This window comes from Macaca nemestrina, chromosome 17, assembly GCF_043159975.1.
Source record: "Macaca nemestrina isolate mMacNem1 chromosome 17, mMacNem.hap1, whole genome shotgun sequence".
Lineage (NCBI taxonomy): Eukaryota > Metazoa > Chordata > Mammalia > Primates > Cercopithecidae > Macaca > Macaca nemestrina.
This window is the reverse complement of record NC_092141.1, coordinates 8068836-8092982: the sequence shown is the minus strand read 5'-3', so window position 1 is coordinate 8092982 and position 24147 is coordinate 8068836. Positions and strand designations below refer to the sequence as shown.

Sequence of the window (24147 nt, the reverse complement as noted above, 5' to 3'; positions counted from 1 at the left end):
CCCTTCTATACCCTCATTTTATGCTGGAGTTTTAGCTTTCAGGCCCTCATCCTCAGAATCCCTCAAATCCACAAGCTCGTTCCCTCACCGGTGTCTCCAGTAGCTTTGCTTATGTTCTTCATATTCAGGGATATTCATTTCATCTTCCTCCCACGTGGACTGGTCATATGGCAAGTCCCTCCATTTTACTAGATAGTGGTAATTCCCCTTTTTATCCACACTGTGGGGCAGGAGGCCATAAGGAGGAGCAGGAGGAAATAAAAATTGCATAGATCACAAACAGCAAGAAGGCCTGAGAAACGCAATTATCAGCAAACACACAAAATTTGTCACCCAACCTTCAACAGTGGGCGCTGGAAGGGACGTGAGAATAGTTAACCTGGCAGCCTAACCTTCTCAGGATGGTATCCTAAAAATCAACTATCACAAAACATTCCTGGAGATCCCTCCTTATATCATTTGTTCACCTAATCACTAAGTATTTTCCTCATGGAACTCAGAGTCTCGTGGGGAAGACAGCATTGAAATAACTAAATAAATACCGTAACTTTAGGCAGTAATAAGTACCATGAAGAAGAAATATTCAGAACACTGGTCTGGATGAATTATGTCTCTCATGTTTTGCTTTCATGCCCTCATCCCCAGACTCATGTGCTATGTCTTATGCCACTGGAGATGACAAAAGAGGCACTGCCTGGCCGAACTTTCCTCCTGTTTTCTCCCATTCCCCTGGAGGAAACAAGGCCAGAAAGGCTGAAGCTACAGCAGAGGTTATCAAGGTTAGATCAATTACCTGGTTAATCAGCAAATACTAACATGAGGCCATCACCATGGTAAGAATAGTGTCATATACCAGGTCTTACTTCCCAGGGCCAAGGATTCACCTGTGGTTGATGATACGGTGGACAGTCATCCACTCTGGCTTGATGCCAAAACGATAGTACTTCTCCTCCATCTCAGCATAGTGTGGGTCTTTCACTTTACGCTTGTCACTCTTCCCATCATCCTCGCCGGAGCCATAGTCCAGGGGCGGGGGCTCATCCATGTCATTCTTCCGCTGGTAGTTTCGGTACATAACCAAATGGAAGATTTCCAGCTGATAGGGCACAGAAAAACGAGGAAGAGACAGGCCTGACACTCACAGAGGACAACAGGGAATGGGGAAGAGGCCAGCAGGAGGAATGGGACAGGGAAAGGGAGCTATGAAAAAGGATGGATTGGCTGGGCGCGGTGGTTCATGCCTGTAATCCCAGCACTTTGGGAGGCTCAGGGGTGGGGATCACCTGAAGTCAGGAGTTCAAGACCAGCCTGGTCAACATGGAGAAACCCTATCTCTACTAAAAATACATAAATTAGCCAGGTGTGGTGGCACATGCCTGTAATCCCAGATATTCAGGAGGCTGAGGCAGGAGAATCACTTGAACCCATGAGGTGGAGGCTGTAGTGAGCCAAGGTCGCGCCACTGCACTCCAGCCTGGGCAATAAGAGAATAACAGGCGCGTCCCAGCACTTTGGAAGGTTGAGGCAGGTGGATCACCTGAGGCTGGGAGTTCGAGATCAGCCTGATCAACATGGAGAAACCCCATCTCTACTAAAAATACAAAATTAGCCGGGCGTGGTGGCGGGCGCCTGTAATCCCAGCTACTTGGGAGGCTGAGGCAGGAGAATCGCTTGAACCCGGGAGGCAGAGGTTGCAGTGAGCCAAGATCGTGCCACTGCACTCCAGCCTGGGCAACAAGAGCAAAACTCCATCTCAAAAAAAAAGAAAAGAAAAAAGAAAGGAAGAAAAAGGATGGATTAGAGACAAATGAGTCAAAGTCAAAACAGGAGAATAAATAAAATGAAACAGATGCAACAGTTTCAGAAGACACGGCCTGGGTGGGGCTGTTATGAGCAAAAGGAGATAGGGAATGGGGTTATAAACATTGAGATTTTTTTTTTTTGAGATGGAGTCTCGCTCTGTAGCCCAGGCTGAAGTGCAGGGGCGCAATCTTGGCTCACTGCAAGCTCCGCCTCCCGGGTTCACACCATTCTCCTGCCTCAGCCTCCCGAGTAGCTGGGATTACAGGCGCCCACCACCATGCCTGGCTAAATGTTTTGTCTTTTTAGTAGAGACGGGGTTTCACTGTGTTAGCCAGGACGGTCTCGATCTCCTTACTTCAGGTGATCCGCCTCCCTCGGCCTCCCAAAGTGCTGGGATTATAGGCGTGAGCCACCGCACCCAGCCGATAATTTTTTTTTTTTTAAATAGAGATAGGGTTTCACTATGTTGCCTAGGCTGGTCTCAAGCAATCATCCTCCCCTGGCCTCCCAAAGTGCTAAGATTATAGGTGTGAGCCACTATGCCCAGCCAGGAATATTATAAAACATGGAAAAAGACAGATAAGGAAGGACGTGAAGTTAAGAAAGGCTATGCTATATCTGAGGGAAGAAAGCTAATGGAGACTGAGAGAAAGAGGACTATAGACCAAAAGAACCACAGATGGAAACTAAGCAAGTAGGGTATAAAGGCCAGAGGCCTGAAACGAGAGAAAATGAAGGGTATGGGAACCCAGCAAACAGAGGAGTAAGAGAGGGAGAGGATGGCAGGAAATGAGGTCATGGGGGAGAGGGAAAGCAAAGGTCCTAGTACCTGAAGCTCCTTGGCCCAGGAGCAGTGCCAGTAGGATAGTCCCACCCACTTGACAAAGAACTCTCGCTCTGATCTGCCTTGAAGAGGACGCGGGGCTGGGACATCTGGATTCCCGTCTGCCTGTTGAGGGGCTGGCACTGCTACAGGCGGCTCCCCCCACCGCCAATGCAGGATCTTCTGCACTCGACCCTTCAGCACAGGGCACTTTGGGATGGACATGTACAAGGAGAAGGAAAAAAAAGAGGCAGACAGAACCCATCGTTAGATGACAGGATAGGGGTCCCACAGAGTGGGGGAGTGCAGAGAAAGGAAAAGCTGGACATGTGGGCCCCAGGGATGGGGGAAGGGATCAGGCCCGACAGTAAATACAGAGGGGAGATGTTTCCACTCACTGTGCATCGGGGACACAGCCATTCACCATTGGGAATGTCAGGCAGGGGAGGGTTTAGACAATGAATGTGGTAGGAAGAGATGCACGCGTCACAGCACAGCAGCTCCCCGCCGTCCTTGCACACGCGGCAGTACTCCATGTGATCATCCTCCTCCTCCTTCTCCCCTTCCTCCTCTCCCTCCTCTTCGTATTCCTCCTCTTCCTCTTTGGCCTCCCACTGGACCCCCTCCTTCTCCTAGGGGGCCAAGGACAGACACACAGACAGATGGCAGAAGTTAAGGAATGAAACTGGAAGATACAGGCAAAGACAGGACACCTGAATCCTAGAAGTGCAGAGAAGACTGGTGGGAACTAAAGAAAAGGACACTCCAGTTTCAGAAATGCTGATTCTGGGAGCAAAGGTGTGGGAGAAAGGAATACATTAGGATCCTAGACACTTGGACATCTGTTACTAAGAAGTCCAGCCATCTGGGGGTAGGAAGAGGGTAAGTGAAACCAAGGGGGAAAGAGATGGGTGGGTTCCTTAGGGTCATCAGATGCTGGCATTAGGTACTCACACAGTGAGGGCAGCTCCATTTGCCCTCGGGAGCCCGGTCAAGCTCAGGATCAAGGCAGACGAGGTGGTAGGCACGAGGGCAGGTGTCACACAGAATAATTTCCCCACCCTGCTGGCACACCTCACAGTAATCCTGGTGATCCGTCTCGTAGCCATCAACCTCCTCCTCCCCGGCCACTGCAGGACAGCCCAGGACTGTCATATACCCCGGTGGAGGGATAAGGAAGTGGGGCAGGGGGAGATGGAGAGAGAGAGGGAGAAGGGTTGAAGAGAGAAGTCAAAATTGAAAATAAGAATGAGAGGACGGCCCACTGACAGGATCACACGCAGTCAACACTCCTTACCCTTCTTCTTCTTCCTTCCTGGCCGGCCTCTCTTTAGTTTCTTGGTGCGGACAGGGCCATCAGGCCGGCCTGAGGCACTGTGGACACTGCCACTGTCCAGGTCTGACTCCTCAGCCTCTGGTTCAGGACCTTCGTCACTCTGAAAAACATACTGCCCATAGCCCCGTGGCCGTCAGTGAGGCAGACTTCATTCCACGCCCTCCCCAGGCCTTTGGCTTCCTGCTCCATCGTCCCTCACAGATCCCTGTCTCTGGATCCTTGTCCGTCACGGATCCCTGTCTCTGGATCCTTGGCCCTCACAGATCCCTGTCTCTGGATCCTTGGCCCTCACGGATCCCTGTCTCTGGATCCTTGGCCCCCAGGTGTTTAGCAGACAGGGATGGGTCACTCACCGAGCCTCCTTTCTTCCTCTTGCCACCCAGCAGCCCTAGTTTTATTTTGAGCGGTGCCATTTTCTTTCCCCGAAGCTTCTTGCGTCCATCAGGCACTCGGGGGCTCTTACTCCGTCTCTTATGGCCTGGACCTGAATGAGGAGTTGGGTGAGAAGAGGAAAAAGGAGAGGTCATGACATCCTGGAATAATGGAGGTCACAGGAGCCTCTGGACTCCTCTGTGGGCTGTGGTTTCACTAAGCCCCACTTCCTGGAAAGCATCTCTCCTCCGGCAATCAGGGCTGGGAAGGCGAGAGTTCCAGACTCTAATGTGAAGACATGCGGTTTGGAAGGTGAAATGACAGTTGTTGGAAGAGAGTTCCCTACCTTTGCCCTCTTTGGTTTTGGCTCTTCGGATGGGTGGGGGCTGGATATCAGCAGCAGGGGGTGGTGGAAGGGCAGGGGGTCCGGAGGGTGCTATGGGGGTGGCCGATGAGACAGCAGCTGACACCTGCTCAGCTACAGCTGCTGCTGCTGCTGCCGCTGCCGCCGCCACAGCAGCTGCTGACCCCTTGAAGGGGTTGTTGGCGCTGAACTCTCTCCATTTGGCCCCAAGGATGGTCATCATCTTAGACATTGGGATCTTAGGATTCTTCTTAGCAATCAGGGGCCTGTAAATACAGAAGCAGAAAACTCGGACCCTTCACAGATGGTCTGGGAACACTGCCATCTCCCCTCATCAATTAAATCTATGTACATGCTAGGATTCCTGGGTGGTGAGAATATGTCCTATTAGGAAAAACAGCCATTTAAGAAACTAAACAAATAAAAATAAGTTTTAAAAAAGCAGAGAAAGAAAAGGTTTAAAAAAGCATTAAAAAAGAAATACAGACCAGGCACGGTGGCTCATGCCTGTAATCCCAGGCTGAAGCAGGAGGATCGCTTGAGCCCGGGACTGTGAGATAAGCCTGGGCAACAAAACGAGATCCTGTCTCTACAAAAAACTAAAATTAAAATTAAAAAAAATAATTAGCTGGGTGTGGTGGCACCTGAGGCTGAGGCAGGAGGATGACTTGAGCCCAGAAGTTGGAGGATACAGTGAGCTATGATCATACCACTGCACTGCAGCCTGAATAACAGAATGAGACCCTGTCTTTAAAAAAAGGGAAATAGGCCGGGCACGGTGGCTCATGCCAGTAATCCCAACACTTTGGGAGGCCAAGGCGGGTGGATCATGAGGTCAAGAGATGGAGACCATCCTGGCCAACATGGTGAAACCCTGTCTCTACTAAAAATACAAAAATTAGTGGGGCATGGTGGCACACGTAGTCCCAGCTACTCGGGAGGCTGAGGCAGGAGAATTGCTTGGACCTGGGAGGTAGAGGTTGCAGTGAGCCGAGATTGCGCCACTACACTCCAGCCTGGCAACGGAGTGAAACTCCATCTCAAAAAAAAAAAAGGAAAATAAAAAACAGCAAAATAAAACTGAAAAACATAAAAGGTTAAGATAAAACTAACAAAAATACTTTACTTTTGTATACTACTTTACAGTTCATAAAACACTTTCACATACATTATACCTTATCTCGTCCTCACAATAATACCCTTGAGTTGCTATGATTCTCTGCATTTTACTAGTAAGTTCCATGGGCCCTGAAGATGGGCTTCTGTAGGACGAAGTGTGAAAGAGATAGACCATGCTGGTTCTGCTCTGGGGTGGGGTGCTAAACACTTGTGCTGACATGGGTGAGCCATGGTGCTGAGCAAAGCCCCATGTTCAGCAGTGAGGTAGGTGAGACAACATTACTAATGACAGTCATCAGTTACTGAATGTTCCCTAGGGGCTAGGCACTGATTGTACTGTGCTTTCTATTCACTATCCCACCCAACCCACACAGATTCCTATGACGTATATATTACTATTCCCGGTTTATAGAAGAGAAAATTGAAGATTGAAGAGGTTAAGTTGCTTGCCCAAAATGTAACCAGATCTGAACCTCAGCAGCTGCCTCCAGAGCACTGAACTGATATGTTAAAGTGCCTCCTCCCCAAAAATACGTCTGCACTGTTTTCTTTTTCTTTTCTTTTTCTGAGATGGAGTTTCGCTCATTGCCCAGGCTAGAGCACAATGGCGTGATCTTGGCTCGCTACAACCTTCACCTCCCGGGTTCAAGCGATTCTCCTGCCTAGCCTCCTGAGTAGCTGGGATTATAGGCATGTGCCACCACGCCCAGCTAATTTTTTTTGTATTTAGTAGAGACGGGGTTTCGCCATGTTGGTCGGGATGGTCTTGAACTCCTGACCTCAGGTGATCCACCTGCCTTGGCCTCCGAAAGTGCCGGAATTACAGCCGTGAGCCACCGGACCCGGCCCATCTCTGTTATTTTCTACTCTACTATTCTCTACCCTTCTTTAGGAGCCACTGAAGCTCAGGTCCCACGGCCAACAATGGACCCTCCATTATTACCAGGGCCTAAGGAAGGGGCACGGGACCTGCTAAGTGAGCAAAGGAAGTTTAGGAACACTGATGGTATCTCTCAGGTCCAGCTAGAGAGAAGTCACAGAGCAGAAGATGGAGCTGTTGGGGCAGCGGAGGGCTCACTATATTCTGTCCTCACTTCATTCTGTTGCGAAAGAGTTCTCTAACCCAGCACTGGAATCATGATCGCCCCTCCACCCCTCGCCCCTCAGTGAAGAGGTCTTAACTGGGGTTCTTGGATCCTTACGAGTCCAAGAGTTCCCTGAAATGACGTGTGGAATTGGGTGTGTATATGCTGTGAATTCTCTGGAGAGCAGTTTCATAGCTTTCATCAGATTCCAAGGGGTCCAGGGCCTCCCTCAAATTAAAAGTGTCTATTAGCGAGGATTCCTCAGTCTTACCGCACCTCATGAACTGGCTGAAGGCTTTGTAGTTGGTGAGTGTGTGGTAATCCTCCTCAGAGAACACATGCTCCACATCCTCCAGGCCCCAGGTCAGAAGCAGAGTTGCTGATGACTTCTGTTCCACTTGCTGTGGGAGAGGGGCTTTGGTGAAGTAGGTGCTCCTCCAGGCCCTATTCCAGGCCCCACACATGCCTGTCTACCAACCCACCAGCTTCCCTGGGCTTTCTTGCTTCTTGCTCCATTCTCCAGTCCAGTCTCCATTCCTCCCCTCCTCATGCCCATCTTTAATGCAGATTTCTCACTCTCATTCCCTAATTCTACTCACCTTTTGCCCCCCATCTCCCTCCCCCTTTTTCCGCCGCTTTGTCTTCTTCTCCTTTTTTTCTCGGTGCTTCCTTCTTCGTTTCCGACCTGGTCCGGTTCCATATTCACTCCCCCCACTCTCTGACTTCTCCCGGTACTCATCTCGCTCAGAACCAAATTCCTCCTCACTGTCCTAAGAAAAAGAAATAAAAATAACATTTATTCATCTCTACCACTGCCAGAAACTGTTCTCAGCACATACCATATCTTATCTCTTTTAATCTTCACAACAATCATATGTGATAGTAACTAATTTTTTATCTCCTTTTTTTGTTTGTTTGTTTTTGGAGATGGAGTCTTGCTCTGTCACCCATGCTGGAATGCAGTGGTGTGATCTCAGCTCACTGCAACCTCCACCTCCCGGGTTCAAGCAATCCTCCTGCCTCAGCCTCCTGAGTAGCTGGGATTACAGACATGTACTACTGCGCCCGGCTAATTTTTGTATTTTTAGTAGAGATGGAGTTTCACCATGTTGGCCAGGCTGGTCTCGAACTCCTGACCTCAAATGATCCACCCGGCTCAGCCTCCCAAAGTGCTGGGATTACAAGCGTGAAGCACTGTACCCGGCCATTATCTACTTTTACAGATGAGGAAACTAAGGCACAGAGAGCCAAATAAATGGCCTGGTATCCTAGACAGAGGAATGTCGGACTCTTGAATTCATACAGTCTTCTTCCGGAGCTTGTGCTTTCAACTGCTTCTCTTTGCTGCTGAGGCAAGTCACGCTGACAACAAGGCTCTTCACTAGGTTGCGGTGAATGAAGTTAGGGTCCCAGATCCCTGAGATACAGGCCAACAGTGGCAGGGAATTGGGGGGCCCAGGGGATCAAGCCTCCCTGGCTTCAGACCCCTACCCCCACACCAGTAATCAGGACCAGAGAAAATGTAGGTCTCTGAGAATGGGTCTCCTGAGCCTTGCCACAGAGTTAGAAATTCTTCACACTTACACGCTTCTTGCGTTTTCGGGGTTTTCCTGGCTTGTTCTCCTTCTGTTTCTTGGGTCCTCGTTTTCTCTTCTTCACACCCAATGCTGAAGGCAGCAGCCGAATGTCATCCTTATCTTTGAAGCAAAAAGCATCAGAAAACCTAAGCCTCTAGGTTTCCAGCCCCTGAGGCCCCTCAACTTGCCCCTTCCCCACCACGGCAGTTCCCGCTCTCTAGGAACTGGGGCATTAACTCCTCCAAGCCCTGCCTCCCCTCACTGGATGCAAACAGAAAGTGTTTCGAGTACTCCGGGATGCTCTGGTTCTGAATGGGAGGTCAGGGGTCAGAAGAGAAGAGCAGCCAAACCACTCCCCTCCCTCCCTTCCTACTAACAAGGGACCAGGCTCCAGGCCATGGGCTCTGACTGTGGCAGGTCCTTTCAGTCACCGCCAGGGCTCCTCCTGCCTTCCCCCTCACTTCGCCAGCTGGCATCCTGCCCAGGAACTGGGGAAGCCATGCCCAGCTGCTGGCCTGGCCTGACCCCAGCACTTGGAGTGGGGAGACACAAGCTGGCAGCTCCCTAAGCCAGATGCTGGGGAGGGAGAGCCAAAGGTGGACACCTGGGTTCTCACACTAACACCCTGGGGCCCTGACATCCTTTTGCCAAGAGGGAGGCCTCTATTTACATTTCCTCGGATAATTACCAGGCATCCTGTCACCCCAACACAGTCCTGGAGGAAAAGAAATCCTCAGCTGGTCATTTTTACTTCTTGCCCACAGGATCACAGTGTCTGCCTCCTTCATCACACCCTAATTCGACAGGAGAAAGTCTCCACAATTACCTAAACATTCCTCCTCCCAAGTAGCCTAAAACCTACCTTCAATTCTATTCCCATCTCCCCGCTCCCTCCGAGAACTTGGGGGCCATACCCTTTGTTTCCCGATCTCACCCTTCACCTTCATCTATAGGCAGTATGGGAGACCCAAACAAAGATATAGGCGCAGACAGACACACCCAGCACATGCCTTCTCAAAAGCACACGCGCGCGCGCACCCACCCACACACACTGAGGCCCACAAATCCAGAGGAGGGCCTGTACCTGCTTCAGCAGGGCTAGGTCCCTGGCTTTCTCCCCAGATGTCTCTATCAGAGGGCCCCAGGCAGGCTCTTCCCTGATGTCCCCCCACCCCATATCTGTGAAGGTGTCACTCACTCTGTGAAGGCTTGGGGAACGGAGAGTTACCCCACATAAAGGAAGACAGGATGCCCGACAGACCTGGCGCCCTGGGGCTCTGGTTCGCCTCCCTCCCCTACCAAGCACTAGACTAACCAGCCAGACCTGTCTAGTACAGAGAGAGGCAGCCGACGCAGGACGGGAAAGCCTGGGCTTGGCCCAGCCCCTAGCTCTAGGACACACAATCCTTTCTCCCTCCCTCAACAGCCAACGGAAAATTAGCCACAATTAACACCAGAGGCCTCCGTTTCCACTGCCTCAGAGTCGGAGCCTCTCCTTCCTTCAGTGCCACCTTTCCTGCTAACTACAGCATCCTGTGTCCCCTTGTGCAGGAAGACACTCTAGGACTGTGTGCGTGTGTGCAGGGAGGTGGCTGCCCAGAGCCCGGGTGTGAAACGGAATGGGGACTGAAATAGGAAGTCAGCAAGGAAGGCGCCATGCCCCAGTAGCCGGCTCCCCTGGCCCCAGGGACTTCGGTTGACTTGAACATGGAAACGGAGGCTGCCGGGGCAGTGGCAAGGGCAGGCCAACTGGCTAAGGATCAGGGACACGGCCTCGGCCACCACCAGCCAGGGGTGGTGCACAAGCCCGTTCACTCTACTCCCCACCCCAGCGGGAGGTTCCCGAACTTGGGCAGACGTCGGTGGCAGGAGAGGCAAGGCGAGAATGGCGAGGAAAAGCAAGGACGGGTAATAAAGCAAATCTAAGTCCCAACCTCGGTCTCAGCAGCCACTCAATGCTGGCCTGGAGCCCAGACTCTCCCACATCCCCGGCTCGGATCTCAGGGAGGCAGGGAGGAAAGAGGCGGGGGCCGGAGGGCGCAGGGCGGAGCCTGGCCGCCCGAGCAAGCGGGAGGAGTCTCGACCGAAGCCTCGCCTCCTGCCCGCCCCTCTCTTCTTCTAATCTCACCATCAATCTCTCACACATATATTTATTTTTTCTCAAATTCCCCTCCCTCCCCCACAACGCACCACCATAATAGGTCTGCTGCACATGCGTACTGCAGGCAGGGGGTGGGTTTGTATTTTCAGACCTTTTGCAAAGAAACTACCAGAATTTTCCGCACCACCCACAATCATTCCCCACCCCCACCCCCAAGGAATCACATCTATATATTATGTTATATTATTTCTCTCGACTTGCCAGAAGGGGGAGGGAGAAGAAATGAGTTTTTGGCTTCCTGCTCCCTTCCCCCACCAACACGACTGCTATTATTTTAAACGTTTAACAATGTAAGAAGACTGGAGAGAGGGGGAAGGGATAAAATTGGTCTTGAGTAAGAATGTAAAACAAAATGGTGAGAATCAAAGCAGTCGGAATGGAAAACAATGGAAACCTCTCCTGTGCACAAATGCATATTCTAGACAAGGAAGAGCGAGGGCAGCCTGAACACATTGCCTTAGAGGAGGATTATTTTCCCCACACTTAGGTAGACAGAAATAATGAGTGGGCTAAAAATATTTTCCCGAAGTTTTACCTCCGAAAGTCATCTGAGGGGGTGTATCTGGGTCACTCATTCGACTTGGAGGGCTGAAAGGGAGATAAAAATTGCCCAGGGGGAGAGGGGAGGTGGGTTTTCATTTCAGATGTAAAATGTAAGCAGCCTTTGACGTTTCTTCTGGTCTATTCAGAAAGCCAAGAAGGAAAGCGGAGGCCAGGTTGACACAAAGACCCATCTCAACCTCGGATCCTTTCACGCTTCTCTCCCCCACGTACCCAGATCCGAGACCCACCTAACCCCACCCCAGACTCCAAGTCCCAATACAAATAGGTGAGCGCTGCCAAGCCCCTGGCAGGACCTGGCGGCCTTTCTTTTCCTCTTTTCAGCGCCTCTGCCGGAGGCAACCCCAAAGGCACCCTCTCCCCACAACTCCTCATTCCTCCCCTTCCTGCCAAGGCAGGGGGCTCTCTGGGAGAACTTTTTCAAAACTTTTCCCTTTTTCAGACAAGCTTGGGGGACCGGGAGACTTTATCCAGTTTCCAGGAGACGCACATCCCTCCCCGACCCACAAGAAAGCACCCCCCGCTCCCCCAAAGGTCGTCTCGGCTAGACAGGAACGTTTGCCACAGAAGCCACACGGATCAATATGAGTTTTACAAAGAGCCCGGTGTTGGCCGTTTTGAAGTTTGGTGCATTTGTGCCGCATGGCAGCCAGAGGCCCGGGGGTGCGGACGTCCCCCTGCCGTTCCCCAGGCGGGGGGTGTGGACACCCAGATGCTCACCTATCCCAAAGAAGACTAGAAATCACTCCACTAGGAGGGTAGTCTGAGGGGGACACCGCTGGGCGCCTGACGCGGCGCAGCGGTCTGGAGAGCGCCGCCCAGAGAGTGCCGCCGGGTGACTTGTCACCTCGGGGGACGGGTGCTGAGTGATGGTCAAGCTGCAGAACAGCTGGGTGGGCAGTTCACGCCCCCCAACGTGCTCAGGGAGTGGGTGGTTTCAGCCAGAGAGTGAGTGACAGTGAATGGCAGCCACGTGAGAGTCACAGCTGGGCAGCTTGGCCACCCCAGACTGACGGGGTCAGGAGAGGGACCCCCCCACACCGCACTTGACACAAAAGAGCCCAGAGGCCCGGCGAGATGAAGGGGGTGGAGCTGGGGGCATCTGGTTCCCCAGACACTCTCCTCTCCGCTCCCCAATCCTAAGGGACTGCTGTCCCCTGCACAGGCTGGGGGAGCGAGGGGACGAGCTCCAGTCTTATTCCAGGAAGTGGTCTGCGTGGACTGTAGCCACCACCTGCCCCTACTCATCAGCAGCCCACAAACATTCACAAGACCCCTCCCTCGCGTGCCACCGCACGCCCCTCAGCTGGCGGGCATCTAAGTCCTCGCGGGTGGAGGGGGGGTCCGATGGACACCGTCCCCACTCTGCCTGCCCAAGTCCTGAGCGGAGGGGGCAGGCCCGTCGGCTGCTCCGGGCGGGGAAACCCCACTCTCCCTCGGTCCAACCCCACCGGGGCCCGAGCCCGAGGGGCGCTCGCGCGGCCGCCCCTCCCCCACGCGCCCCTCCCCCACGCCGCCGTCCGGCCGCCAGGGTCTCCGCGGTCCCTCGCTCGGCCAGGGAGGGGGCCCTGGCTTCGCCTTGGCCGTTTCCTGCCTACCCCCTCCCCGCCGAGGGTAAAAAAAAAACCTCCTCCTCCTCCTCCCCCGAAAGCCGCGACCGAGTGGCCCGGTCCGCGCGCGCAGCTCGCGCCCAGCGCTCTCCAGCCGGGGTGGCGGCGGCGGCGGTGGCGGCGGCGGCGGCGGGGGAGGGGTGCGGCGGGGGAGGGGAGGAGGCCTGGCCCCGCGGTCGCAGCCGCCACCGCCCGCCCCGACCGCCCGGACCGCCGCGGGGCCACGGGCCCGAGCCCCGGATTCGCGCTCCGGATTCGCCTCGGCTCGGCCGCGCGGTGGGTGCCTCGCCCCCGCCCGGCTTCGCGCGCCCGCGGCTCCCACTCGGGCTTGGGGGGGAGTCGGGGCGGCCGCTTACCTGGCGGCGGGGGCGGCGGCGGCGGGGGCAGCGGTGGCGGCGGCGGCGGCGGCGGCGGCGGCGGCGGGAAGAGGTGGCAGCCGGGGGGGCTGTGGCGGTCGCGGCCCCGGTCGTGGCCCGGCCCGCGCCCGAGTACTCCCTCGTCGTCGTCCTCCTCATCGTCCTCGTCGGCCGCCTCCACCTCCTCCTCCTCCTCGTCGCCCTCTTCTTCCTCCTCTTCTTCCTCCTCCGACACCACCATCTCCTCCTCCTCCTCCTCCTCGTCCCTCAGAGGGGAAGCCATCCTGTGGCTCTGGCCCCCCCACCACCCCCCCACCCACCGCCCGCCCGCCTCCCCCACCGCTACCACCACCACCTCCTCCTCCTCCTCCTCCTCCTCCTCGGCGGCGGCGTCCTCCTCCTCCTCACCACCTCCCCCAGCCCCCCAAACCCCCGGGCCACCCCCCTCCGAAACCCCCACCCTCGGGGCCGCCGTCTGAGGAGGGGGGCCAAACCACCCCCAAAAATTGTCTTGGAAAAAATTGAGGAAAGACTTTTTTTCCTTCTCTCTTTCCTCCCAAGAGAACAAGAAAGGGGGATTTAAAATATATATATATATATATATGTATATATATAAAAGTTTTCGACTTCTCTCTGCCCCCCTCTCCGTTGCTTTAAATATATTTAAATTCTGAGGGGGGCGCTCAGAAATATTTCTCAGAGCTGAGGCACTAAGATGGCCGCCTTGAAATTATTTTTAAAACAACCCCCCCTCCAGCACCGCCACCCCCTCCATAAAGAAAGGGAGAGGGGGGAAAATCCCCTTTTCAAACAAAATGGCTGGCTTAATATTTCATTTTTCACCCCCCCATTCTCCTCCCTGTTACACCCCCATCTCCAAGCCTCTACCCAGAAACCCACAAATTTCTCCTTTTTCATAACTGATTAGTGCACAGATTAATAGAGATATTTTCCTTGTGTACTGAAGTGTGTGTGTGTGTGTGTGTGTGTGTGTGTGTGTGTGTGTTGGGGGGGCATGAAGGATTTCTACATAAAACAAAAATGGCTGCTGTGACTAACTCCCCCCTTATAAAAAATATTTGAGGGGGGGCATTAATCAGTACTCATGCTCAGTCTGACATCAGCATAAATTGTTAAAGGTTAACTAGTTAGATACTAGTCCAACTAGATTTAATTTTTTTTATTTTCTTTACTAGTCTCTTCCTCCCCACCTCCCTTCTCTAAAGAAAAGCTTTTTTTTTTTGAATACTTCAGAAGGGAGTGGTTTGATGTGAAGGTTTTTTTCCCCTTCAGGCATTGAAAAGGAAAAAGATGAAATATATGTTTATATATAACTCTGTTTCTACATACCTCATTGAAGTCACAACGCATTTAATTGTGTACATATCTTTTAAATGAGAAGCGGGACTGGATTTTTTTCTTCTTTCTTTAAAAAAAGTGATAGAAATCCTGGTGACTTTTGGGGGAGAGATATGAATAGATACGATGATTGAGTTTTTTTCAAAGGAGTCCATGTTTGATTCTCCCCTTTACCCAGCCTTTTCAGTGATTTATAATTGTTGTAAATTTTATCTTTACTCTTTTACCCCTTTCCCTCGCTTTCCCCTCCTCCAGTTGCTAGAATGTAAAATTCAACTGACTTGAGAGATTAATTTGGGGGTAAATAGAACAAATTTTTAGGATAAAGATGAAAGAGTCAAATCTGAAGATCATGAAATTATGTTCTTTTTTCTTCCGTTTCAGTATATTTGCCTTCCCTCCATGATCTCCAACACTATCCGATAAAGTAGAAGCAACTGAGGTACCGTGAAAGAGAAAGGAGCTGGAACTGAGAAAAAGCAGAGGTAGGGGTTATACCCAGGCGTTTTCATCTAACTTTCTAACCTGTGATTTCCAACTGCACCCCAGTGTTTATGGTGAAGTGGTACCAGGAATTGGACAGTTGGAAAGGAGTCCCAAAGTAGCTTTCTCATACAGATTTGCTCAGAGAGGTCTAGACAGAAAATGATCCTTGCCAAATGGAGCAAAGGAAGGAGGGCAAATAGCTCAGTTCTACCCTCTTACATTGTTGTTGACCCTTTCTTACTCTAGCTTCCTCCCGTTCCTTTGATCTCCCTTTGCCCCTTCCCTTGCTTCCCATTCCATGCCTGTGGAATCATTTCTCTCTGGGCTATTCCTCTACCTCTCCAGTGTAACTGCTGGCCACCCATCTTCTGCGGTGCTCAAGAACACCCTGAGAGGGAGGGGTAGGTGGGCAGCAACCAGAAAGTATTAGTGACTGGGAAGATGACGCACATTTTTGTTTATGAAGCTAAAATGTTCTTTATTAATGTTCCACTCCCCACACTAATGCACTTTATTGGGTGTTGGTTTCCATCTCTTTTTTTTCAACCTGGCCTTTGGAATTCTCTTGCTTCGGTTCCCACATCATTTCTGTACTAAGTCTAACTCCTCCTCCTCTTCTAGTTTTCCAGTCGATTTTGCTCTCCTGTCTTCTTTCTCTGTCCCTCTTTACTAGTTCATCTGGTTATCTCCCTCTTTCTATATGTGGGCTTATCTCTATTTATGTCTTTGTTTTTAACTGAGACTATCCTTCTCATCCCTCGGACCCTCAGGCTCTGTCACCTCTAAGTGACTTTCCATCTCTGTCTTCTTTCTGCTTGCTTCTGTCTTCCAGTCTCTGACTGTGTGTGGCTCTTCCTCATGTGTGCCTGACTCCCCCTCTTTCTGGCCCCTTCTGTATGTGTCTGTGGGTCGTACTGTGTATGGCAAGAGCGTCTCCACGTGAATGTGGGCCACGCTGCGCATCATGTGCGCTGCAGCCTCTCTGCCTCTGTGCCCTCTCTCTATACTGAGAGTCTCTGCCTGCCACATGTGCCATGATCCGCAGGTGCGGGTGGCTCAAGGTGGCTGTGTGCATCCCTATACAAACATTCGTCATTCTCTCTCTCGAGTGTGCTTTGCATGTGGATTTGCTAATTTGCCTTATTCTCCCTCTCCTTGTCCATCCTCCCTTTTGCCTGTCTGTATCTCTTCCCTATTCTCTCTCTCTCTCTCTCTCTCTCTCTACTGACCTCTTGATTTTTCTTCTTCTCTCCTTGTTTCTGCCTCTTTACCTGCTTGCTCCTGTTATGGTTCTGCCTGCCTGCCTGTCTGCTCCTCCCTGACTGGCTGGCAGCCTCTTTTTCCTCTCTGGTTGTCTGTCTGCTTCTCTGGCTGTTTGCCCACCACTCTCTCTCCAGCCATCTGTCTCCCCGCCTGCCTGTCTCTCTCACTTTTTTAGCCTGCATCTCTCGGTTTGTCTACCTTCCAGGCCCTGCCACGGCTCCCCATCTTGGTTTGCCTCTTCTCTTGCCCTTCTGCTTGTTCCTTTTCTTATTTGTGCCTGTTAAGTTCCTCCTTTTCCCTTGCCTCCCTTTAGATCTCTCTTGCCTGTCTACCCTATTTGCTGCTATCCCACCGTTTCAGGCTTTTCTCTTTAGTCTTCGTACTTACTAGCATTTTCTTCCTTTGCTTCTTTTCTGCCAACATCCGTCAATGAGGATAGTCTCTCTACCCTAAACCTCTCAGTAACTCCTTTGCCTCAAAGTCTTATCTAACTTCTTGCCACATCCCCTACCCTGCCTTCTCTCATGTTTGCCTTTATTTCAGTTATCTCTTTTTCTGTCTTTCTGGTTCCTCACACAGTCTGCCTGCCTCAGTCTTTTTGCCATTTTCCCAGTCTCTCGCTGCCTTCCTGCCTTTTTGCTGTCTGCTTGGCAGGCTCTTGCTGTCCACATCTCTTCTTGCTTTTCTCTCTTCTTTTGTTTCTTTTTTCCCAGTTAACTTCTAAATAGATAGTACATACTTACGGTACAACATTTTAAAAGTACAGAAAGTGTACTGTGAAAAGTAAGCCTCTCTCCCATCCTTCTCCCATAGTCTCCAAGTTCCTCTCCCCAGCAGCAGCCACTGTTTGACATTTCCTGGATACTGCTCCAGAGAAGAGTCTACACACACACAAGTCTTTTTGCTTGCTTGCTTTTGCTTGTGTTTTGCTGTACTCCTCCCTACTTTTCTTCCAGTTTTTCTGGATGCTCCTTCCTCTGTCAGTCTGTCAGTACTCCTAACTAACTTGGCTGGGCTTGCCATCTCTGGTCTTTTGGATTCTGCCAAGTGCTACCCAAAGCACTTGTCTTTTGGATTGACTAGTTGCTGGTTGCATGCGTTCACTACCAGTACCTGAGGAGTGCTCAGGAAGGCTTTACTCTCTCCAAATGTAGTCTGCTCTGCATGGTAAGTGGTCTGATGACAGCAAGACAGCTTTGTTGGTCCCTTCATCACTGAAATATGTATTGGAGAAGGCATGAAAGCACCGGTAGTACTAAAAAGTACCATATACGTATAGGCACAGTTAATAAGTAACAGTAAGCTGAGCTTACATGCACACAGAGTAGAGAGAGGACTGCCCTGCTTTTCTCACTTAGTCTGTATGAATTATGTAAGGTCATGTGAATCTAAGATCCTTTAGGTTGTTGACCTAGGCCTAAGAAGTTTGTCTTCCTCCTAGTCTAAAAAGCTTTATCCTGATTAAAACTTTTTTCCTTTTTCATCCAGCCTTCTGGCTCCACTCACGTGCCACCTTAGAGACATTTTATAACTCTTTGAAGGAGACAAAGACACAGCCTCTAACCAGGTCTCGTTGAAAAAGATGATAATAAAACTTGTACACACAATGCACTGTTCTTTCATTTCTGCTTTTTTACTGCCTGTTTTCCTGAGTTTAACTGTTTCAGCCTCTATCTTTGTGTCTCTCCACTCTTTCCCTCTTTCCCTCTCTTACTTCTCTTTTCTTGGTTCTTTCTTCTTATCTGTCTGTCTTGGTCTCTATTCTAGCCTCTTTTTCTGATTGGCCCTCTCCCCTCTCTTCTGTCTGATTGGCCTGTATCCTTCCATCACCCCATCTGTCTGCTGGATTCTCCCTGTCTGCCTGCAATAATGTATGTGATAGCACTTTATAAATTATAAAGCACTATGTTGTATAAAACACCATTATCACTTTGTCTTCCTTCTTACCTTATTTTTTCTTCCTTTATCTGTCTTCCCTTCTCTCTCTCTCTGTTTGCCTGTCTGCATCCCTTTTGGTGATTTTGACTGCCTTCTCTGTCAGTCTCCATTCCCTCCCTGCCAGCCTATTTTTCTGCCATCCCTCTTCTCTGTCTGCTCAGTTCTTGTGTCTCTCCTGTGTTTCCAGGTTTCTCTGTATTTCTTTTGCCTGTCTAGTCTCTCTGTCCTTAGGCCTTTTATCTGTGCCTGTGTGTCTCACTGTCTCTAGCTGCTTGTCTCCCTGCCTGTCACTTTCATTGTGGGGCATCAGTCTCTGCCTCCTTCTGTCTTTTGGTACGTCAAAAAATAAAAATTAAATAAAAAATTTAAATTCCTTATGATTAATTGCTAGAGGAGAATATTTTTTGGTTTTAATGAGAAGACTGTTAAGGTGAGAACAAAGAACTCAAATATTCAGCTGTGAAATGCAAATGAAGAAAAATTTTTAAGGGACTCTCAAGCCAAGAATAGGATTATTTATTTAACGTAAAAGCAAGAAACATATCTAAAGCACTAGTTTCTAACCTTTTAGGATCGGAGAGAGTTAGAAACTTTCCCCAGGGAAAAAAAAAAAACACACACACACACACACACACAAAATGTCACATATGTTTTCATGGTGTTACAAATACCCTGAAGTCTTGGACCCCAGGTTAAAACTCTGATGTAGGGAGCCAGTGGTAATCTGTAATAGAGCACAGACAGGCACTCATACAACAAGCAGATGAAAAGACTGAGAAAAACACTTGCAATCTATGATTTTCTACCCAAGGAGATGTTAAAGAGATTCCTAATTGTCTTTTGAAATATATAGGTTAGTGATAATAATGAAAGGCATGTAAATACTCAGGATAGTCTAGACCTAATCATAGTATTTTAGAGATGGAAGGTCTTGTAAATCAGTGGTTCTCAAATGGCTAAGAAAGGTTGCCACATGTCCTTTCCTGGAGAAGTCTGTCCTTTATTCTGAGAGGATATATTTCTGATATATATTTTTATATAGAATAAATATAGTATATAGTATATTTATATAGAATAATATATGTATATATGCTTGTATTTATGTTACAAATTATAATGTTACATATTATTAAATACATATACATATTTATAATGTTAAAAATTTCCTTTCTAAAGCGGAGATAGATCTGTATGGCAGAATGTGAATTGATTTTAGTGGGGAGGGGGGAGAAAAAGAATGACTGTACAATCTGAAAATTTTCAACATGTACTTCTTTTATAATTATAAAACATTTTAAATAATTTTAAATATCTTTTTATGAGACGTAGTTTCGCCCTTGTTGCCCAGACTGGAGTACAATGGCACAATCTCGGCTCACTGCAACATGCACCTCCTGGGTGCCAGCCATTCTCCTGCCTCAGCCTCCCAAGTAGCTGGGATTACAGGCACCTGCCACCACGCCCGGCTAATTTTTTGGAATTTTAGCAGAGGCAGGGTTTTACCATGTTGGCCAGGCTGGTCTCGAGCTCCTGATCTCAAGTGATCCACCTGCCTCGGCCTCCTGCAGTGCTGGGATTATGAGCTTTGTTGTTCTTAATGTCCTTACTCAGCACAATGAAAAGTCAGCAACCCCATGTTGATTACTAACTTCCTTTTTTTTTTTTTTACATTTTATTGATCATTAAAATCTAAAAGTCTAGGATCTACTGCTTTAATCTAACCTGTTCTTGATTTCATCAAGGAGGAAACTTCAGTCCTTCATATGTCGCAATCATGATTTGCCATATTAATATATCAGCCATACCATTATATGCATACTATTTTTCTTTAAATCACTCACCTTTCTTTAACTTAAATGAGTGTTCTTTAAAAGTTAAATTTTGGCCGGGCACAGTGGCTCAAACGCCTGTAATCCCAGCACTTTGGGAAGCCAAAGCAGGCGGATCACGAGGTCGGGAGATCGAGACTATCCTGGCTAACATGGTGAAACCCGTCTCAACTAAAAAATACAAAAAAAAAAAAATTAGCCAGGTGTGGTGGCGGGTACCTGTAATCCCAGCTACTCGGGAGGGTGAGGCAGGAGAATGGCGTGCACCTGGGAGGCGGAGCTTGCAGTGAGCCCAGATCGCGCCACTATACTCCAGCCTGGGCGAAAGAGCGAGACTCCCTCTCAAAAAAAAAAAAAGTAAATTTTTTATATTACTAGAAATAATATACAGGGGCCGGGCGCGGTGGCTCAAGCCTGTAATCCCAGCACTTTGGGAGGCCGAGACGGGTGGATCACGAGGTCAGGAGATCGAGACCATCCTGGCTAACACAGTGAAACCCCGTCTCTACTAAAAATACAAAAAAACTTAGCCGGGCGAGGTGGCAGGCGCCTGTAGTCCCAGCTACTCGGGAGGCTGAGGCAGGAGAATGGCGTGAACCCGGGAGGCGGAGCTTGCAGTGAGCTGAGATCCGGCCACTGCACTCCAGCCTGGGTGACAGACCGAGACTCCGTCTCAAAAAAAAATAATAATAATAATAATAATATCCATAAATCTTTCATTTGATACTGTCATTATGTTTTTCTTCCTAATTTAAAATGCGATAATTATTAAAATAAAAATCAATAAAAGTAAAAGCATCTTGCATGCTACTAATATAGGTACATATTTTAGAAAATATCACTTTAATCTAATTTTATAGGTATAGAAACTGGGGCCTAGATATTGAAAGGATTACCTAAGATCAAGTTAGTAGTTAGAGACAGAACCAGGGCTTGAACTTTTATCTTTCAGTTTCCAATCTAGTGTTCTTCTACTATATACTACATGAGTTCTAAGTCAATGAGATGTCCTAGAGTTTTAAAGGACACTAATATGTGAAACTGATGGTCACATATATTACTGTTATTAACTATAACAACTATACCGCAGAACTAGCAAGGCCAATTTAATAGTATATATTATACTTATAAACTTAGTGTTTTCTGACACAGAGTTCCACTTCTTAACATTTATTATAGAGAAACAGTCACCATACTTTTGCATAGGGTGACATTACAGAGCCGTTCATTACAACATTGTTTGTAACAGCGAAAAACTGGAAACACCCTAAATCTCCAATAGTGAGGAATAGCTAAACAAACTACACAGCAATTAAGAAAAAGGAGTTACTGGGGCACATGTTGTCAGGATCTCCTGGGGCTGTGTCGCAGGCCATTAAAAAGAAAAGAAAAAGAAAAATGAGTTACTTCTATATGTAGAGACATGGTTAATATATTGTTGAATGGAAACAAGCAAATTGTAAAACAATGTCTATGTTATGACATCATTTAGTTTATGTTTAAAGAAATTAAAAAATAATATTTTTACTGATATATTTATTTGGATTTAAATGCCTTTAAAAATGCTGGAATTATACATACCAAACTGGTAACATTGGTTACTTTCTGGAAAAAATAGTCAAGGGGGATTGTTTGCTTCATGGATAATTCTGAATTTTTACAATGAGAAAGTATTTATTATTTATGTAAACAAAATTAAGTAGCTTCATTGATTACATTAGCAACTGGAGCCAAGTGGGATAAAAAGTAGTATGCCTTCTCTAAAGAAATAATTCCTAATGAATCTCTGGTTCTTTGAAGTGAAAATGTGTAAGCAAAGTACAATCAGTAGATGTAATGTAGTTAGGGTTTTTAAAACATTAGTGAGGTTCCACTTTAAAGAATAATTAAAATATGAGAGGGAAAAAGGGAAGGTACAGAAGAGCATATATAACATGGTAACATTTATGAAAGAAAAAATATGTGAATATCCATAGAATATTCCTGGAAGAATATACAGGAAACTACAGTAGTTGCCATTGGGAAGGGGAAATTATTTTTTCATTGTACATCTTATAAAGCAATTTGAAAATTTTTTAGTGACCAAGAGATTGACTAGGTGAAGGGAGGAGGGACATTTTTTGAGATAAGGCATAAAACAGACATGAAAACCTAAGTAGCAATATATGATTGTGATGATGGTTATGGGCTGTAAAATCAGCATTCAGAGAAGAAAGCTCTTTCTTGGTTGGAAGCAGGGAAACAAGTAAATAACTTTCATATGTAGTTGCATTTGAGGTTAGCTCACAAATAACTGAGATTTGTGTAGCACAGAGGAAGAAAAAAGGCAGTTTAGGTGTGATAAGAAAGAATTTAGCAGGTAGTATGTAGACCTCATATGGCTGGAGTGTTAAGTTCATGATAGGGTATAGTAGGAGTTGGTACCTCTTTAAAGGGTAAGAATTTTTGTATATCAAGTGAAGAGTAGAGGTCTGAACCTTGGGGGAACTTTGAAGGATGGAATGGGGAGAGGAGAAGCCAAAGAAAAACAAGTTGTTCAAGTGGTAAGTATACCAGGTGGTGTTGATATGGTAGAGTAAGAAGACAGCTTCAGAAGGAAGGCGCGATCATTGATACTAGATGCTTCATGTACTAGATGCGATCATTGATACTAGATGCTTCATCAAGAAGAGTACAAACTGACAGTTTCTCAAAAAGTTAAATACAGAGCTACCATATGACCTAGCAATGTCAATACTAAGTGTACACCCAAGATAATTGAATCATATGTCCACACATAAAGTTGTACATGAATCTTCATAGAAGCATTATTCATAATAGCCAAAAAGTGTAAACAAAAATATCCAGCAACTGACGAACGGATAAATACAGTATATCCATGCAGTGGAATATTATTCAGCCGTAAAAAGGAATGGAGTACTGATACATGCTACAAGATGGATGAACTTTGAAAACATTATGCTAAGTAAGAGAAGTTAGACATAAAAGGCCACATATTATTTGATGCCATTTATATGAAATGTCCAGAATAGGCAACTGGTAGATCAGTGGTTGCGCAGGTTTCAGGGGCGGGAAGAATGGGAGGGACTGCTAATGGATATGGGTTTCTTTTTGGGGTGATGGAAATGTCTGGAATTCTGGATAATGGTGATAGTTGCATAGCTTTGTGAATATCCTAAAAACCCCTGAATTCACTTTAAAATGGTGAATAAGGTATATGAATTCTATCTGAATTTTTTTTAATACAAACCAGCCAATACAGTGACTCACACCTGTAATCCCAGTGCGCTCTGGGAGGCCAAAAGAGGAGGATCCCTTGAGGCCAGGAGTTTAAGACCAGCCTGAACAACATAGCAAGACTATCTCTACAAAAAAAGTTTAAAAATTAGCCAGGCATGGTGGCTCGTGCCTGTAGTCCTACCTACTCAGGAAACTGAGGCAGAAGGAGAGCTCAGCCCAGGAGCTGGAGCCTGCAGTGAGCTATGATTATACCACTGCACTGCAGCCTGGGCAACACAGTGAGACCTTGTCTCTAAAAAAACAGTACAAACCAAGAAAAGTATTGTACTTGTCATTTGGTCACCTTTAAAGCCAGTTTTAGTGAGGAAGTTAGACATCAATGAAAGATTGTGAGAAACCATTAAAATATTGCTTACAGAGGGTTTTTTGTTTTGTTTCATTTTAGTGACAGGGTCTTGCTCTGTCACCCAGGCTGGAGTGCAGTGGTGTGATCATAGCTCACTGCAGCCTCCAACTCCTAGGCTCAAGCTTTCCTCCTGCCTCAGCCTCACCAGTAGCTGGACTACAGGCACACACTACCACAACTGGATAGTTTTAAAATGTGTTTTTTGTTGTTGTTGTTTTTTTGTTTTTGAGACGGAGTCTTGCTCTATCGCCCAGGCTGGAGTGCAGTGGCCAGATCTCAGCTCACTGCAAGTTCCGCCTCCCGGGTTTACGCCATTCTCCTGCCTCAGCCTCCCAAGTAGCTGGGACTACAGGCGCCCGCCACCTCGCCCGGCTAGTTTTTTGTATTTTTTAGTAGAGACGGGGTTTCACTGTGTTAGCCAGGATGGTCTCGATATCCCGACCTCGTGATCCGCCCGTC

General features: G+C 48.2%; 1 protein-coding gene and 1 long non-coding RNA gene across 22 annotated transcripts in view; one reads left to right on the top strand and one right to left on the bottom strand.

Moving 5' to 3' along the window:
- The window catches only part of LOC105473767 (chromodomain-helicase-DNA-binding protein 3), a 56109-nt gene that overhangs the window by 14530 nt on the left and 17432 nt on the right, over positions 1–24147 (bottom strand). For 7 of the 21 annotated variants that reach the window (XM_011727754.3, XM_011727781.3, XM_011727762.3 and 4 more), the window contains 11 exons: positions 8487–8599; positions 7502–7672; positions 7179–7303; positions 4681–4964; positions 4316–4446; positions 3924–4074; positions 3581–3774; positions 3025–3258; positions 2633–2836; positions 885–1096; positions 89–220 (listed from right to left, as the gene is read on the bottom strand). In XM_011727754.3, the coding sequence (XP_011726056.1) occupies positions 89–220; positions 885–1096; positions 2633–2836; positions 3025–3258; positions 3581–3774; positions 3924–4074; positions 4316–4446; positions 4681–4964; positions 7179–7303; positions 7502–7672; positions 8487–8599 (1951 nt within the window). Of the gene's footprint in view, positions 1–88; positions 221–884; positions 1097–2632; positions 2837–3024; positions 3259–3580; positions 3775–3923; positions 4075–4315; positions 4447–4680; positions 4965–7178; positions 7304–7501; positions 7673–8486; positions 8600–9167; positions 9274–9677; positions 9730–11175; positions 11398–11921; positions 12103–13167; positions 13466–18712; positions 18938–19470; positions 20214–21196; positions 21403–24147 lie in introns of those variants that run through there. The other 14 variants (XM_024790439.2, XM_071082312.1, XM_024790448.2 and 11 more) reach the window with 9 other exon arrangements.
- LOC139359439 (uncharacterized) lies at positions 12863–18606 on the top strand. The gene is made up of 3 exons (XR_011615364.1): positions 12863–13087; positions 14911–15011; positions 17764–18606. It is a non-coding gene; the product is annotated as an uncharacterized lncRNA (long non-coding RNA).